General features: G+C 34.6%; 1 protein-coding gene across 1 annotated transcript; it reads left to right on the forward strand.

Annotated features, from left to right (window-relative positions):
• Positions 1–3,380: 3,380 nt before the first annotated feature.
• LOC112941075 (norbelladine synthase-like) lies at positions 3,381–18,838 on the forward strand. Its single transcript, XM_026029888.2, has 3 exons — positions 3,381–4,147; positions 17,462–17,638; positions 18,388–18,838. Exons 1-3 carry the CDS (start codon positions 4,051–4,053, stop codon positions 18,582–18,584), a joined length of 471 nt encoding a protein of 156 aa, XP_025885673.2. The 5' UTR covers positions 3,381–4,050; the 3' UTR covers positions 18,585–18,838.
• Positions 18,839–19,600: the final 762 nt, after the last annotated feature.

Raw genomic sequence — 19,600 nt, forward strand, 5'->3', positions numbered from 1 at the left:
TGTAACACCCCAATTTTTTTTCAAACTGAGACTCGAACCATCTTTCGTTGTGAGTAGAATTTTAACGAGGAAATTAAATTTTCTTGAGTGTTAACTTCCCTAGATATAGCACATTTAGTTCCAAGAAGAACTAAAGAGAGTTCATTCAAGTCATTCCTAAGTTCCTTTGAGTTTTGGGTAAAATCCAAATGACTATAACTTTCACTACAAGATGATCTAGGTGGGCTAGAAGGTACCCAATGAAGGGTCTGTGAATTATCTTTGCAACACCTTCGAGTTTTGTAAGTTTCAAGTTTGGATAAGTGAGATGCTCTTTTGATGTCAGGTTTTCCAATTAAGGAAATTTACCCGAAATTAGTAAGACGTATTTTGGTATTTTTCTTACCCAATCAGATTTAATTCATTTTTAGTAATATTTTAGGGGTCAAATCCTATTAGGTACACTTTTATAATCCTAATATATGCCTAGGGTTTTAGTTGAGAGTTCAAGAAGAGAAAATGAGAGAAAAAGGAGAAAAGAGGAGAGGATCAAAGCGTTCGTCAAGAGTCTTGCATTTTGTTGTGAATTTTTCCCACGGTTTTAATCCCTAAGAGGTATGTAAGCTTCCATAGTGTTGAATTTTTTCACCCACATGCCATCATGTTATTTTTAGGACAATTTCATTCTTGAAGTGGAAAGATTAGAGTTCTTGATAGGTGTTCTTCAAGTTCATTTTAAATCTTGTTGTGTTTGGGATTTTGATGATTTCTTGATAAATTTAATTATTTAAGTCCTGTTTTGAGTAGGTTGGAGTGAATTTATGTTAAGTAATCAAATCCAAAAGATTGGAGAAGAAACTATTCGATTCTAGGCGACTTAGGGTGAGAAAACAAGCAAAGAGAGTCGTCAAAGTTATTTGTGTTGGGGCCCAGAACCTAACACCATCCAGAGTGCCCCAACCACCTCTTTGAAGTTTAGGGGCTGGTACCCCACTCAGAGTTCTAGGGTCGCCTGCCCCCCACCTATTCTTCATCGTTTCATCCTATTGAGTTCTTTCAAAGGGTACTTTACTCCACTTTGATTCTAAACATTCTAAGTTAATTCTAAACACCTAGCAATAATTCATAAGATTATCCAACTTTGAATTAATAATTCAAATTCTAGGTAGAGTTGAGAGTTACGTTTTGAGAATTCTTTCGAACATTCTAAGAAAGTCCTTTTGAGAAGCCTACTACAACTTATAGTAACTTGTTTCAAGACTCGATCAAGTGAGTATGAGAATGAAAAGAATGTATTAATGATTCTACCTTTTCATCATGATATTATCCATATCATGAACAAAAATTCTTTAATTCACAATTCACAATCAAGAGAGAGTTAAGAGTATAATCAAGAAAGCCTTTGAGTTCAATTGTGAATTTTTTGAGATCCAACATTAATTTGAACTAAGTTTTAAGGAAGTAAGTAAGAGAATGAAAAGAGTCGTATACATGAGTTCCATATAGTTATATAGAATTTCGAGTTGAGTCTTTCATACTCATAAATTCCACATGAACTCCATAAACTGAGTATCATTGAGAGGAGTAGTATCTTCAAGTTCAAAGTCTTGAGTTTTGGGTTTCTAATCCTCTTTGAGATTATATTTTAAATCAATGGACTGTTACATATTACCCATAAAGTCCTTAAGTTGAATTGTTCATACTCATAATTCTACATGAACCCTTTAAGTCGAATAGTTTTGAGTTGAGATGAATCTTTGAGTCCTTAAATTGAGTAGTTCATGCTCATAATTCTGCATAACCCTCTGAGTTGAGCATTCTTGAAATCGGTATTACCATTGAAGTTCTTGAGTTCTTAAACTGAGTTTTGAGAAAGTAACAATGATTTTTGAGAGATAGATTTTTGAGTAATTATCTCAAACCAAAGAAACAATTATGTTTTTAAACATATGATCTAGTACATTTTGGGAGTAGTATTGAGTACCGATATGGGAGAGAGTTCAAATAAATCACCGTCGCCATAAACCATGTAGCCATTATGGTAGAAAGGATCATAATTTTTAGATGAATTCTTATTGATTTTAATCATAGACTAGTGGATCCACTTAGTTAAGGCGTTCTACATGACAACAAAGTATAAGACAGTTCTGGCAGCGTGGGAAAGACGATGTATCATCACTTAGGCTCATAGTGGTGGTTGTCGGTTAGAGACTCCCACCGAGTTATATTTTATTTTGATATATATAAGTTTAGTTTTCTTGTATTCTTCAATACACTAAGTGTCTTTCTATTGTTTTAAAAGCGTTGCATATATTGCATGTGTATTGCCACTTTATATTGAGTTGAGTATGTAGAATCGAGTATCATATCTTTGAGTTGAGTATTTAATATTCTAGTTGAGTATAATGAGATTAACTATGTTTCATTGTGTCGATTACCTTATTGTTGAGTTTTGCTGAGTTGGCAACTTTATTACGGATTTGAGTATCTTATCCTTGAGTACTTCTGAGTTGAGTAAGTTTGAGTAGTTTTGAGTATCCTTGAGTATTCCTTGAGTTGAGTAATTTGAAAATAGGTAAGTATGTTTTCTTTTTATCAAGTTCAAGCTTATGTTTATACATTAGAATTCCTCATACATGCTTGTACGTTCTACGTACTAAGCCATTTGGCCTGCATCCTTTAATGATGTAGATACAAGTATTCAGGATTAACAAAAAGAGCTTCGTTGATACCGCATGGAGTTCAAATTAGCTATGTTGAGCCACCATTCTTCCTGATGGTTCATTTTTTACTTTCAGTTACGTCCGTTGTTAGGAGGTTGTGGATCGTTCCCCGACTTTCATCTTCGTCATTTAGATGCTTCATAGATAGACTGTAGAGTTTCAGAAGTTTGTCCATTTACTTTGTTAAATGTTTTAAAGTCTTAAGTTGTCTATTTTGGGGTGAGTTAAATATATTATATTATATAGAGTTCTCTTTTGAGGTAAATCTATGTATTTAAGTTTCATGAATTTTATTCATTTTATTTAGTTTTTAAGTTTTTGTATGCTTGAGTTAGTCTTCCGCTTGTATTCAACAAGGATGAGGATTCACTTGAGACCAACAATGGTTCTCGAGTGTCAGCCACGTCCAAGGTATAGACTCGGATCATGACATTTTCCTAGCATTGAATTTGTTTTCTCATGTTCAATGAGGAGTCTAGATCTCAGTCTTCTTTTTCCTTTTCTCATTCACTGGACTGCTATATTCATTTGATATTTTGCACAGTTTAAAAATTTATTAAATACGAATAAAATTTCATACACATATTTTATCGACCAATAATTTCTGGGCCTCAATCTTGACCCATGATTTAGTCCTATTGTATAAAAATACTACTTTTAGGGCTCTATTAGGTTAAAAGAAATAGGTTGTGGTGAAATAAAAAAATAGGGTTGATGTATAATTTTCAGATTGAATAAGATAATATTTTTTCCTTTGGAGCCTCCACCCAAATCACCACCATCGTCCCATTTCCCCACTCCTTTTTCCAGTTGCAACCATTGGAAAACAACCAGCAAACCACCAGATCTCCAGCCACACGAAGACCTAATGGCAGGTTTAAATCCACAACTAAACCTACCTGAAATCGACAGTAATAACGACAAGACAGCTCCACCAATCCTCCCTCTCTCACATTCCAAAAACCCGCGTGAAACCCCATTTCACTTTTCCTCTTTCTCCAGCTGAAACAATAACCATCCAAACTAGACGACACAACCCCCATTTCTTTTCTTTTCCATCCAAAGCGCCTCCGTCCTCGCCAATTTTTGTTGTCATCTTCGGCATACAGCGTTCCTCCATTTTCTCAGACCACGAACCACCAGATCAAAACCACAATCTTCCCAGAACACCACAAACCAAACCAAATACCCCTTTGTTTTTCACCCTTTTTCGTTGAAAAAACTCACTGGAAATGACACTGAAACAACAATTCCAAACAGGAACATCAAATCCAGTTGTAAATCAGTCCCTATCCCATTTCTCCTTTAAGAGTTTCTCTTATTTTGCAGGTAACTTCTTGTTATTCTAATGAGCTCAGACAGCGAACAACGATTCCGGAGAGGAAACCACAAGCTCCTAAGATTTAAAACCCATTTCCAGATCCACTCAAAAATAGAAATATTTGGTAATTTTCTCAATTTGTTTTGTATTTCTATAAGATCTCTAGAAGAGAAGATCAAAATAGTCCCTCTTCTTTGGGCTAAGGCTCAAAGTGATCCTTGAGTTTTCACATAGAGCACTAATAATGCCTCATGTTTGCAATATTGGTACATTTTTTGTCCTCCTCCAAAATTTTACCTTTTTTTGCATTGATTTTATCCATAACCTATATATGGGATGTTCAATAGTCATTTTATATATTTAGTAGAAACAACAACTCCATATCAAAGAATGTGAGAAGAAAAACACTTTGTTTTGTTTAGTAGAAATCGTATTGCAGGTAAAGTCAAGAGGTTCATCACGATAATTTCAAGTGCAATAGTATAAATTTTTTCTTTTCCTGCAAATTCATATGTTGAAATGTTCTTAGTTTAGCTGCAGTAATATTTCTCGTGAACAGAAAAAAGTATTTTTCTTATCATTTATCTTAGATAAAGTTATTATTTCTTAATATATTAAAAGACGATTGGACATTCCTTAAATAAAATTTTGGATAAAATTAATATTAAAAACAAGGCAAAATTTAAGGAGAGGACCAAAAGTACACCAATATTGCAAATCTGAGGGACTATTAGTGCCCCGTGTGAAAATTCAAGGATCACTTTGAGTCTCCACCAAAGATGAGGGACTATTTTGAGCCTTTCCTCAGATCTCGGTGTATATTTTCAGATGTTCATATAATTGTTGATGCGTATTTTCTATTATAGAGTTTGCTTAGTTGATTTTTATATTATTCTTTTTTATGTTTACCTGCTTTTTAAAAAAAAAATTGGCAAGATGTTTTAGATTATTTTATTCATATTTTATGGTCTGCTCTTATTTTCTTTGATTATTATTTGAATATTTAATTTCTAGTTTGTTTTATAGTAATAGTGAATTATTGTTAATTATTTTTTGGTAGTAATTATTTGATGTTAGATATTTTTCTTACTCATGTTGAATTTTATTAGTCTTATTGTTACTCTTTGTAAATGTTGAAATTTTCCAGCAATTTTAATTGGGTTTTGTGATGACATGACATTAGTTTGATTATTTATTTATTTTTTCACTTGTTTATTGTTCTGGCCATGGAAATTTTCTCTTAACACCTTGTTTTTAATTGTTGGTTTTTTTTGTCATTTTTTTATGTTGTTGTCGTTGTCACTATTATTATTTTATATGTTAAAATGGTCAATGAAAAAATATCTTCATTAGTTTTGGAGGTCTTCCCACTTTAATAGACGGATATTTTTGTTTAATTTTATATTTTTATATGTTAAATTGGTCAATGAGAAAATCTCTCCGTCGATTTTGGAGGCCTTTCCATTTTAAAAGACGAAAATTTAGTTTAAGTATATATTAAATAGTTGTTAAATTTGACCGATGAAAAAACTACCGTCGATTTTCAAGGTCTACCATGTTAGAAAGACGGATTTTTATTTTTAAGCTATTATTTGAGATATTCATTTTTATTTATATTAATTTAGTACTAACACTTTTACTAAGTGTCTTTAAAAGTATGCAGAGGTGCTATTCCTTGAAATTATTCGAATGTAGTTCGAATTATACTTTTTATTCAAATATTTTGTATACATTGATGTTAGTCAAACTTTAGGTCGTTTCTTATATTTTCTTATTTTATTATTTGATCCATATTGAATGTTTATTATACTTGTACATTATTTTATTCTCCTCCTCAATTTGAAAAAATGAATGCAAACAGGACCCACATTTGTGGATTCCGAAGGGTGCCTAACCCTCTCCCTTCGGAATAATTTAAACCCCTTACCTAGAATCAAATCAGTTTCGTAGATCACTTAATGACTTCCTAGTTTTTTTCCTAAAATTAGGTGGCGACTCCTTTTTAAAATTCATTTATTCATTAAATTCTTTTTACAATTGAATCAATTGATTATTTTTGAGTCACCGCGACGTTTCGCCCTATTTGAATAGAGTAGGGATGTAAACAATGATCCATTGTGTACCCAAAGATTCAATTTGTGACACACCATTACCAAAGATTCTCAAACTCGCAACACTTGCTTCAAATGCAAGTTCAATCTCAAGAAAAGTATTCGAAATGCCCTCACAGAAATGATGATTACATTCTCACACACATGATGTATAATCATTTAAGGTTTGGGAATCAGATACAACGCTCACTTTCACAAAGAATAACACAATGCATGCTTTCACCCATAGGTTTACCCGTATTTCTCTATCAACATTTGTCTCAGCTTTATCAAGATCAGAAAAGTTTTTAAGGGTTGTAATGGGGTTGAGTGCAAAAGTATGATCATTTAGGCTTAGTGACTTTTATCCATATGAAGTGTGGTGCTCATAATACTTCCTTTCTCCTTCTTTCATTCTTTTCTCTATTGCTCAAAAGTCATTTCTTTATTCACTTTCCGTGTATTGTTTGGGGAACCCTATTTCTTTTTGTATTTATATACTTTATTCCATGACTCTCTTTTTCTTGATTCTTTTCTAATTTCTTTTTTTAAAAAATATGGAGGGGTTCCATTCTTCTCAATATCATGGGTTTAGGGAGATTATTTTTGCACTCATTGACTTGCTTTCTCCTCTTTACCACACCCTTTTGGCCTAAGTTGAATATTCAGTAAACCACAAATCAAGAGGATTATGGGTATAGGATTAAGAGAGGTCATGTTTTTGTCAAGTTTCATCCAAACATAGTTAAGTCTCAAGGTGTTCAGAAGAGGTTAACAAACTCACAATGTAGGTCACAAAAGAGGTATGTGTCAAATTGGCTCACACTCTATCAATATGCCTAAGATCATATCAAGAGAGTCACTTAGTTAACTGATCCAACAGGGCAAATTCTAGGTTTTGTTATGCATGGTTCATGGTAAGATTATTACACAAGGCATCAAAACTAAAGTCAAACAAGACTCCACACTTTTTCTAATGTGTAACGGTCATCACAAGAGGACCGATTTTATACATGGCTAATCACAACAAGATGCAAAGACTTCACATATTGTCCAACTTCATTTGGTCTAATTGTATTTGCACATTCATGTTTTTTTATTGCAAGCACTATTCAAGTCATCGATATTGGATGAAACCAATACTCAAATTTACCAAGGAATAGCCACATTCACGTGCATCCAAGAGGTGGCAAAAATTCACAAAAAAATTAAATGTATTTAGAAGGGTAAAAATCATTTTTCAATTATGACAGAAAGAGAGTCATAAGCTCAAACATTTAGAAAAGTATATAAAACATCTTTTAAACATAAAAACCCAAATATCAACAAAACATCAAATAGTAATAGCAGTCGCAGAAAATGTGGGTTTCCCCCACCACAAAAAAGAAGCTATTTTTCCTCAAATGCAGCTGAATAAATGTGTCCAAAAGTGCAAGCAAGCAAAATATAGAGGGACGTAAAGAAAAGTTAAGTCTATGCAATATTTCCATCTATCGGGGCTTGAGCGCTCGGTGCGGCAGTATGTACATGAGAATCAGTGCCCAGTTTGACCTTAGAAGGACCAGCTCCACTGGATCAAGCAGTTGGTGCCTTTTCTAAGGAAGCCTCCACAACAACATTAATCATGATTGCTTCTGTCTCGGTTCAATCCTCGTTGGTAGCTTCCATAGTTTGCTCAAGTATCTCTTCATCAATTTATTTCTCTGACACCGGATCGCCTGCCTACTCTGTATTATACTCCTGTCCAGTGGTTGCTTGAGGTATCTCAAGCATGTCTGGAATCTCTAGTGTTCCAAATATCATGGACATATTGGTGGACTTCAAGTATTCCACATCTTTTCTTAGCTCGTCAATGGTTGATTTTAAAGTTATCAACTCTTTTGTGGCCCCTTGATCGCACTTACACATTGTTATCCTAGTTGCTAGGGCATCAATGGTAGTGATCAGTGGTGTAACATCATAATTGATGACATTCTGGATCATGCCAGGAATGGAGGTTTCAAGACTAGCCACCCGACAATTGGCAGACTAGCAAGTTGTCCCATACGGACTAGGGATGCTTGAATGATTTGATCACGAGAGACAACAACAACAATAGATGAACTTGGATTGTTAGCAAGAGGAGTAGTGGCACTAGATGTACCTAAAGGCATAGTGGTCGGAGTAGTCAAAGATGCCTCTGGAGGTATTGGATTTATGGCCACCGGGGTTTCCTCTTTCTTCCTCTCTACTTTATCCTTAAGATACTCAATTTTGATTCGTGTGATATCAGTGGAAAATTTGGGAGTTGCTTCCACATCCTTCTTAGCATCTCTAGGTACCCCAACTCTTTTGCACAACACAATTATCAACAACAGGAACGGGAGAGAGGTCCAACTCTTTTTTGCACGTATATGGTTCTCTAAAGCAATGATCGTCCCCAAATTTATCTTAGTTTTCTTCATAATGCATCCCAAACAATCTGCCTTAGCAAGGCAAAGAATTGATTCATTTTGGGATGACATAATTGTGCTACTGATGAACCGAAACCAGTCTCTTGGAACTATGTTCAGATCTTTCTTTTCAGTTGAAGCTCCTACTTCTCACCACTACGGAGCATCATCATCTGAGATTAGTAGGGCTAACAACTTTTTCATCTCATCCAGCTTTTTCGTTCTAATCAAGTGCTGTCAGTGATCCTCAATCTTAGTGGACATGCCTAAGACTGTGTTGATAGCCTCAACAACTTTGAACGATGGTACTAGCTTTTTCCTTTGAGATACTAATGCACTGTATGCACTGTAAAATTCTCTGACCTAGCCTAGTATATAAGAGCCAAGGGGTCTGGTGAAGATTTGAAATTTGTGATGTAAAATCCTTAATGATCGTTTCAACCCCTCAGACTTTAATCTATTTATTGATTTAGGTGGAGGTCCTTGCTCTGGAGGTCTCTATACTATTGCCTGCTCTGGAACTGAAGGGGTTAGAGTAGTAGATCGAATTTACGACCCGATACAAATCATTCACCTTTTTAGATTGTATCTCATCTCTGTTCCTCCAACGTGTCATCTTCATCAGAACCCATGCTCTCACTTTCATAAGTGGTGGGGTCATTGGTAAAAAAACCAGTGTTGTCCGAGCTTCCATCTAATAATTCCAGGGTTTTCTCCTTGTATTTAACTTTTCACTAGTTGTGAAAAGTTTAGTGACCTTCCCCTTGGATGCAAATGCAGTCTTATTGATTGTAATCCCTTTTTCTTTCTCTTGGGGTGGTTGTGTGGCCATGTCTGCGAAACATTAGAGGAAAGTCTATAAAAATAGTTAATCACAGAAGATTAACTCTAGATAAACTCGTTCATCAATTTGGCGAGGTGCGGAATCATTTTGGAAAATTAAAATTTGCTCGCTGAAAGGATTGACTCAACTATTATGACAGGTTGGCAATGGGGCATCTCTTTCGGCGATCCAGGATTAGTCCACCGAAAGCTCTAGTGTATCAAGGGGTTAGGACTTCATACAAAGGGAGATACAAGAGTACTTTCAACGAGCCACCGAATACTTCCGGAAACAAAAGGTGTCTCACCGAAAGTAACAGACTTTATCCTCAAGTTTAACATGAAATTAAGGCAAAAATAAAGATATGAGGCGAATACTTGAGTGCTTCGTTGAGTTCGACTTAGCTCGTTAAACATCCCAATGTGACTATTTTCACTATATTCTCATACTCAACCCCGCAATCTCGGAAAAATAAAATTAAACTATGCATTAGTACAAGTAAACTCATACCCATAACACTCAACCATGTTAAACAACAAATATGCACAACCCTATAAGATTTAAGTTATTTTAATGTGCAACAAACAGAGATTTCAACAATCAAGATAAAATGGCCAATATTTACAAAATTTAAAATAAGCATTTAAACATTTTAAAATTATCAGACAGGCCCAACACACAACAATACGATACAATCATTGTAAATGAGTAAAAAAAATTTTGAAAGTAAACTTCGGATTCGGAAACCATCCTTATATGTCCACTAAAGTATGATTGAAATGCTAGGTGGAAAATAAATCCTTATATCGAGCACTAATCAACAACCAAAATGCTTGTTGAAAGCAAGAATATAGTAAATACTAACTTGATGCGAGTTTGTAGAGTTTAAAAGTAAGGAAAAGTGAAGAGTTTAAACTTTTGGATCTTTTGGCCATATATATCCGTCCAATTCCCGTTCATTCAGTGATAATAATACCTGCCGATCAATTCAATGGTAAATAGAATGATCACTTACCTCGCCGAGTTTTACATGACCTTCAATCAATGTGAGAGTCAAAATGGAAGTCTTAGTCGAGTGCATGATCATTTCACTTACTAATATGTACTTTACAAACTCTCTTTGCATTTAAACCTACACCACTAACACACCATTATTTATAAAAGCAACATAAAGCATTTAGAACCTCTGGTTGCCTCCCAAGAAGCGCCTTAGTTAACGTCGTGGCATGAAGTGAGTCTTTACTTACTCTCCAGTTGTAGGATTGTTCCTAGGGATACTAGGTAACCCCCTCTAATTAAGCGGGTTGTGATGAGGCATTACATGATTCATGAGCATTTCTATCAACTAGATGGATCTAGAGTGAGAGCCAATCATTTGATTCGACAGTCCAACACTCTCTTTCATCCCTTCCATCACTTAATCCTGTTAAGAGATTGTTTGGAGAAAGATCAGTTGTGTGTCCTCAACACGACTATCCTCCTTCTCTAGACCTTCTCCTCTAATGAGGGGGTATGTACCTCCCTTTACTCTTGTTGTTGTTTCCCACCTTTCGGATTCTGGTGGTCAAGACATTCAGCTGAGTTTCCAGTGCAGTTAACATGAAGTCACCCTCGAGTTCTTGATTTTTCTCAGCTGACTTGACACCGCTCTCCTTAGTCATGCTCAGGGTGTCTGCATGCAACAACAATTCAAAGGAAAAACAAAATTAAATAAAGTTAGTGAAACTACAACCAACAAGAACAAAAATTCTACTTAACTACATACTTTAAAGTGACACCACTCCTCAGCAGCAGTACCATTTTGATCAGTGACCTCATCAAAGACACATCTTCGAATCGAAGTGTCTATGATCATACGTAGTGTAGTGAACCAATCAAGGGTTGGGGTAATTTCCACAAGGAGTGGTTGTGAGAATTAATAAAAAAGTAAAATTACGTTGTAACCAGCCATAGCTAAAAACATTGTCGACTAAAAATGTATTAAGCATAAAAGGGAGATGCAAGCATCAATTATCAAATGGGGGATATGTCAGAAGTAAGTAAAACCAACAAAAATAAAAAGGAGTGTTACTTAAGGAAAGATGGATCCTTGGGATGTGATAGGATTACGGGATAAACGAGATTATTGGGTACATGCTTTTGATACTAAATTCATAGAGTAATTTTGACTAGGCTAGACTTTAAGGGGTATAAACTCTCTCTCGAGCAAGTTACCCCATTTCAAATTGATTCCTCTCGGATACCCACTTGCCGCATGAAGAATAACCTCCGCCCTTACACACTCACTCTCTCAAGTTGATTGTGTGGGAATGAGACTAGGGTTCACTGTCTCGAGTCTAACCTCATGCCGACCCACTCTCACCACCCATCAATTTAGTAGTCTTAGTTCACGGCCTCTATCTCGAGCAAACTGAAAACACATATATGAGATCATATTTGAAACTACAACCTCATTAAATTCATCCACAACTACTAAATGAAATCATAGTTAAACTACAAATAAACTATCAACAAGAAAGACCCAAAAACTAATTTAACACATATTGACAAAATCATACCCTAAGAATTGGGGGTTTTGCTAGACATGTACAAGAGATAGAGATTTATATGGAAATGTGCTTGCATTCAAATGAGTATGAAGATTTAAGTCTTGTAATATGCAAGGAGTGAACAATGAAAGATACCCAAGTCCAAATCCTTGGAGATGAAACCCTTTGAATCTTCGAGTTCTTCGCAAGCCCTCTAAAAACGTAGAGCTCAAAGGTAGAAGTTCTAAAATTAAAAAGCTGATAGAACTCTATAAAACTCAATAAAATTTGATTCTAAGCTAAAACTCTCAACAAGTATTTATAGTTTTCAAGAATTTGGTTGTAACAGATTAATTCTTTGCATGTTTTATAGCTCGTGATCAACGACACTAGCCTACAGTCTAAGTGTCTACGAATTGAAACTAATATAGCAACCCAACCAAGGGTTGGGGTCGTGTCCGAAGGGAGTGGTAGTGAAAGTTGTAGCTACTTAGAATTCCGTTCTAAATATTGATATCTTAAGACATTTTCAAATATTAAAACAAAATAAATTTAATTTGTGACACCAAGTGTCAAATATCAGAAAGAGGTTTTGTCACAAGTAGTTAAATTTTAAAGTTTAAAGGAAAAATCAAATATGGGGGAAGTTCTTGGAGTGTTATCGTTGAATGTGATGATAAAATTGGTGGCTACATGCTTTCAGTATCTAATTTCACAAAACAATGGTGACTAGGCTAAGTTTTAGGTGAAAGTAAGTTCCCTCTCCGGCAACTTACCCTATATCAAATGTGTTCCTCTCGGACACCCTCTCGTCTAAACTATCCAGTCTACGCCTTATCCACACTCGCTCTTTCGATGGGAATGCTTGGATATGGGACTAGTTTCTACCCCTCTTAGGCTGAACCTCATGTCAACCCACTCCTTAGGACATCAGTCTAGTGGTCTTAGTTTCACGACCTCTCTCTCGAGCAAGCCGAAAACACACAAGTGGTTTTGCATTTGAAACTACAAATCCATTATATTCAACAACAACCATTAGGTCAAAATCACCATTAAAATTTAATTTAAACTACAAGAAAGTAAGACCCAACAAATTAATCAACCCATAATTGCTACATCACACCCCAAGAATAGGGGGGTTTCAGCAACATATCAACTAATAATTAAATATACTGAAAATGATAAGAAAATCAAGTGGGTATAAAAGATCAAACCTTGAAAGTATCTAAGGAAGGTAAATGGAGAAGACTCACTTCCAAAATTGGAAGAAGAGCTTCTTTATTCAATCTTCCACAAAAATCGTCTCCAAACTTGAGAGAAAACTTAAGAACAAATTATCAAGTGTAATTGTTTCACTCTCTAAAATTTTCTATATGTAAATAATAAAAGAATTCAGTATTTGTAGACTTTAGAATAGTGTTGGAGAATCATTTAGGCGTAGTTAGTGGTGATTTAGCAAATCGACCTTCGTTCAGTTCATCATCGCTTGCACGTTGTACTTTTTGTCTATGTGTTCTGGATCGATGGGTGGAAATCTTATGTTTTGCGCAACTGATCGGCGAAGCGCCATCCACTTTATTCAGGTCTTACTTGGTGTAAAAGAAGGCAGAACTTCGCTATACGGCTGGATCGCCAAGTGTGCTTGGCATCGCGCACCTTAGCATCTTCAACTCTTTTTCTCCGTTTTGCTTTCGTTTTGTTCCTACGTGTCCATGCTCCTACCAAATCCTCAAATACATTAAAATTAGCCATTTTTATCAGATATTGAGATAAAATAAACAACCGAGGACACTATTTGCATTAAATAAGGCCCAAGATGAGTCCAATTTGAGAACTCGTCAACACCCCCAACTTAAAGTTTTGTTTCTCCTCAAGTAAAACTCAAGTTCAGCCGTTCAAGGAGGATGTCTTAAATAGTGATACACAAGACTCAATTATGAATATACACAATAATACGCAAATTACTCATGAATATCTCAATTGTATACTCAATGATTCAAGTTGAGATTCACTATTACCAAATATCTTTGAGCTCACAATACTCGCTACTAAAGCAAGTTCAAGCTCAATGAAAGTATCTTCATTCCCTCACACAAAGAATGTTTCCATTTCCACCCACGTAGATTTATCAACTCAAGATCAAGAATCTGATACAACGCTCACACTCACAAGAGTAACACAATGCATATTTCACCCATAGATTTGCCCTTATTTCCAATTGACTTTCCTTTCGGTTCGGTTCCCTCAAGATCAAAAAGTCCTTTATAAGTCTTGTGATAGGGCTAAGTTCAAAGGCATGGTCATTTAGGCTCGGTGGATTTTTCCTCAATGAGATGTGACTTTCTCAAAACATCTTATTTCTTCCTTCATCAATTCTTAGTCAAGTGCCTTTAAGTCATCATTTTTTCTTCTCTATAGACTGCTTGGAAATCTGATTTTTTTTTGTGATTTTATTCCACAACATCTTTTCCATTCTTTTCTTTTTCTTTTTCTTATCTCTTCTTTTTTATATATATGGAGGGTTTCCATTTCTCTGTAATACCATTGGTATGCGAGACTTTTCTTGCACTTATTAACTTCTCCTTTTACTTCTTACCACATCCCCAACTTCGGATTTGATCTAAGTTGGTTATTCAATTATGCACATCTCAAGAGGATTATAGGTAATGGATAACGTAACGTTTGGGTTTCATCAAGGTTTTCCAAAGAAGAGGTAAGTCTCAAAGGGTGTTCAAGAGTGTTTCACACGCTCATTGGTAGGCCACAAAAGAGGTATACGTCAATGTTAGCTTACACTCTTTGAACGTTGCCTAAGATCATATCAAGAGAACACCTTTCTAAATCAACCAGACTAACAGGGCAAATCTAGGTTTATTCATGGAAGTTCAAAAGTAAGCTCATCACACAAGGCATCGAAACTTAAGTCAAACAAGACTACACACTTTCACTAGTGTGCAATGGTCACTACCAAATAATCAATTCGATAATTGGCTAATAACAACCACATTCAAATAGTTCACATACTGTCTATGTAACTTCATTCGTTCTCGTTGAAGCCGCACATTCATGTTTGTTTTATTGAGAGAACTTTTCAAGTTATCAGTATTGATCAAAACTAAGAGTTAAAGTTGTACAAGAACAACCACTTTCAACACAAGAGGTGACCAAATTTTCACAAGTGAAAATTTTTTAGAAGGGTCAAAATTATTTAGAAATTAGGACCCCGAAAGAGAGTCATAGCTCAAACAATCCACAAAAAGCAGAATTTAAAAACACAAATTTTAAAGCAGACAACTCGAAAAAAATCTTAAAACACAATTTAAAAAGCATTCAGAATAAACAAACTAGTCAAAAAAAGCAAATCAAGGTAACCCACTACAAATAAGAGCATTTTTCCTCAAATGTTAACTATTGTAATTTACCAACTCAAATGACATAAAACTGAAAGGAATATAGAGAATGTCTTGTTTGTGCAGTCCTGTCAAGTGACTTGAGCTCTACACTGTCATTTCCCTTATGTTGCATTCATTTGTCATATAAGTTCAGTATTTTTCGAGGGGGTGGACAATTTTTTTCGCAGTAGTCTCTCCAGAGTTGACTAGCTCAGTGCTGATGTGATTCTTACTCATAGCGCAAATTGATAGGTACAATACTTAATTGATGAAGGCGTGTTTATGGCTACACGTGCAGAGATGTCAATTTGGGAATGCTTTTTTGAAAGCTTACTTAAGATTCCGGTACATTCAATCGGTGACTATAGGAAAGATTGCCAGTCTAACTGGCACTTCACTAATGGACGTACATGTCCGCCGAATGAATCAGAATCTTCAGTTCATGCAAGAATCCTGACAGTTGTCTCCATTGCTATCTCCAACACTTTTGGAGTTTCCAATAAATTATCTGGCTCGTCAATTTTTATAGGTTCCAACTTGGGGAATACTTCAGATCAATTGGTTGCTAGAATTTAGTGCACCGAATGGCTTAGCAATTTTCCAACTGAACATATCAAGTATCCCCTACAATTCTTTAAAGGAACCTTCCGCACTTCAACCTATAAATACCTTCATCATTATTATTTTTTCGATACTAAAATAAAAGATAACAAAGGGTTTTAGGTTTTCTCCAAAACAACGCCTTAGTTAATGTCGTGGCATGACGCAAATCAATGTTTACTCTCATCCTCGAAGTCACCCATAGTGTAGTCAGCTAACGGTGGGTATTGACCTATCATTAAGTGGTTTATTTGTGTATCTTGTAGTTGCATTGTCATGGAGTTTGCGATGGTTTTCTCATCAAGAATTTTGATGTTGTCTTTCATTTCATTCCACTTCTTATCTTGCTCTTCAAGTTTCTTTTGAATGACTGAAAGGGGATCGTTACTCAATCCAGCCCCTTGCCCATTTCCTTGGGTGTATTCTTGAATGGTAAAATTTTGGTACTTTTCTCTTGCTTGTTCTTCCAACCCCTCTACCTGTTTGGACAACAGGTCTACCTGTTTCACGAGCTTACCCCCCTCGCATTTCTTTTGATCATTTTCAGTTGTTTAAATTGTGCTGTCAAGTGGGGTTGCAACAACTTTGTAGGGTTGACTTATCATTCTGCCTTCAAAAAGGTGTTCATATACTCCTCTATTCTATAGCTCTAGGCCACTCTATAGAAGCATATCTCATCTGGCATTCCATAGGATGGGTCTTCCCCTTCTTGTTTAAACGTCAGCGGATTATCCCTGAAGTTTAATAACTTCAGTAGAGGGAGATTTGTCTGATATCCATATTGGTCATCCATTGTTGCTTCCCTATTGTAGAAAGAAAATAAGCAAAGAAAAACTAAAATTAAGGTTACTAAACCTACACTATAAAGAACTATAAACTATGAGTAACTACATTTTCACGTGACACCACTCCCCGACAGTGGCGCCGTTTTGATTCGTTGAATGTTTTATAGCTCGTGATCAACAACACTAGCCTATAGTCTAAGTCTCTATGAATCAAAACTAGTTTAGTAACCCAACCAAGGGTTAGGGTCATGTCCCAAGGGAGTGGTAGTGAAAGTAGTAGCTACTTAGAATTTTGTTCTAAATAGTGATAGTTTAAAACATTTTCGGATATTTAAAAAAAAATTTAATTTGTGACACCAGAGTGTCAAACATCATAAAGAGGTTTTGTCACAAGTAGTAAAATATTAAAGGAAAATCAAATATGAGGGAAAGTTCTTGGGGTTTGATCGCTATATGTGAAGATAAAAGTGGTGGGTACATGCTTTTGGTAGCTAATTTCACAAAACAATGATGACTAGGCTAAGCTTTTAGAGGAAAGGATCAAAATAGTCCTTCATCTTTGGGTTAAGGCTCGAAGTGATCCTTGATTTTTCACATACAGCAATAATAGTCCCTTATGTTTGCAATATTGGTGCACTTTTGGTAGCCATATGCACATTTTTGTAAATTTTACATGTTGTACTACTATAAATTTCACTAGAAAAACTAAAACACAACAATATTATTTCACGAATAGTCACTTAATAAAAGTTCTACTTCTATCACATCCGTGCTCTATCAATATGAAGGGACAATTTCAGATGAGATAGAAGTGAATGTGCCATCAAATGTAGCATGGGAGCTCTATGGAACATTGCATTTGTCTAGGTTCATTGTGCAAGAGATGCCTACTCTTCTTAACAAAGTTGATGTGATCGAAGGTGATGGTAGTACTGCAACTGTCCTCAAAATCATTTTTCCTGAAGGTCAGCATAATCAATCTATCTTAGAGTTGATGTTCATCGAAGAAATGATATCTTATGTCCACTTGCAATATGAATAGAAAAGATATGGTCCAATGAATATCTTGTGTTTTCAATTTAAAGATCCCATGCGTTAATTTTTTTACTCTTATGTATAATAAAGGTCATATAGCTTAAATCATATTGGTAATAAGCTACATAATCAAATCTCTCATGTTTATTATATTGGAGCTAGAAACTTCAAGCAAAGTGAGATCGATATGCTTTGTAGAAAGTAGAAATGCTAGTTTTATATGAGCCAAGTGTAGTATGTTATAGTAGTAAGCACTTCTACGCCCTTTCATGATTACTTGATCATTCTAGTGCTGCAGGTAATATGACCCATAAAAGATATCCAATATAAAATTGTATAAGACCTTAGTAATTAACGCAGTTAGGGTGTGAGATGTAGACAAAATATTTCATTCATTTGGTGATCAACATTTGGTTGCAAAGGGCTGGGGAATCATCCACTTCATTAAATGTACAATGATAAAATCAACATAGTCTGAAGAATCTCACAAGTAAAGTCTCTGTAGGATAGAGTATACACATATCTTACCCCTATCTTGCAAGGTAGATAGCATGCATGTTTCTACAAGACCCTCAAACTCAAGAAAAGAATAAATACTAAAAATTATAAAATATTAGTAACACCATCAAAAAATATAATTAAATGATTATTAATTATGTTTTTTGGGGGGTTAAAATAGGTACACCAGGAATACCTTATTTCAAGGAGAGATTCAACATAGTAGACAATGAAAAAAGATACAAGCTATCTCAAGTGATTGAAGGTGGATATGTTGATCTTGGATATATTTTTTATGGAATTAGATTTGAAGTGAATGAAAAAGATGAAAATTCATGCATCACAAAATTTACAGTAAATTATGAAGTTGAAGAGTGAAACTTGCAAGTCATGCATTCACTATGTTTGAGCCATTGCAAACTGTCATCACATCAGCCAAGACTTATTTAACAAATAAGACACAAATCTAATTGATTAAGATGATCAAATTTCTGTTTTTATTTCTATGAAATTCAATTGTACCTTTTTCAGACTTCACTTATAAGATTGTACTGAGTATATTGTTATCGCAACATCATATTCAACAACATTTCACACATAATTATGTGATGCAATAAAGTATCTTCTTCTTAGTTTTATGTCCTTTTCCAAGTTATAACTTATATATATATATATATATATATATATATATATATATATATATATATATATATATATATATATATATATATATATATATATATATATTAGCTTACAAATTTTATTATTTAGACAGTTGTTTGTTGCTAAAAAAATTCAATACAAATTAATACAATATTTGTAATATGGAATGCATAGCTTTTAGTAATTGAAAGATAAAAATATTACCACAAGTAGTTTGTTATCTTAATTGAATGTATTATTTGTTGACAGATAAGTGGTTTCTAACAAGAGATTCTCTTATCATAAAATTGTTCTCTTAGCTAATTAGAAGGCCGCAAAAAATATATTGTACGACAATTATCTACCTTGATTCAATTACATAAAATAGAAAGTCAAATAATAATTCAATGGTATATAATTGGAAAGATTTTTTTAGAGGTTTAACAGAAACACAAGATTAGGTAGGAAGCAATGAACCGAATACTTGATATAAAAAATAAACCCTACATTACTAATTCCTGCTAGGGATAACAATGGAATGGTGCGGGGAAGAGTGGACGGATTAAGCTTAACCCATAAATTATTTAATCCGCCCCGCATAACAACATTTTTTCCTTTTCAACCCATCCCACATGAACTCACCCCGCATAATTTTTATGATATTTTCTTTCTCTAGTTAAGTTTGATACTTAAAATAAAATTCATACAAATAAATTCATTTTTCATTTAGTTATATTAATTTAATAGGTTAG

This window comes from Solanum lycopersicum, chromosome 3 (genome assembly GCF_036512215.1).
Source record: "Solanum lycopersicum chromosome 3, SLM_r2.1".
Taxonomy (NCBI): Eukaryota; Viridiplantae; Streptophyta; class Magnoliopsida; order Solanales; family Solanaceae; genus Solanum; species Solanum lycopersicum.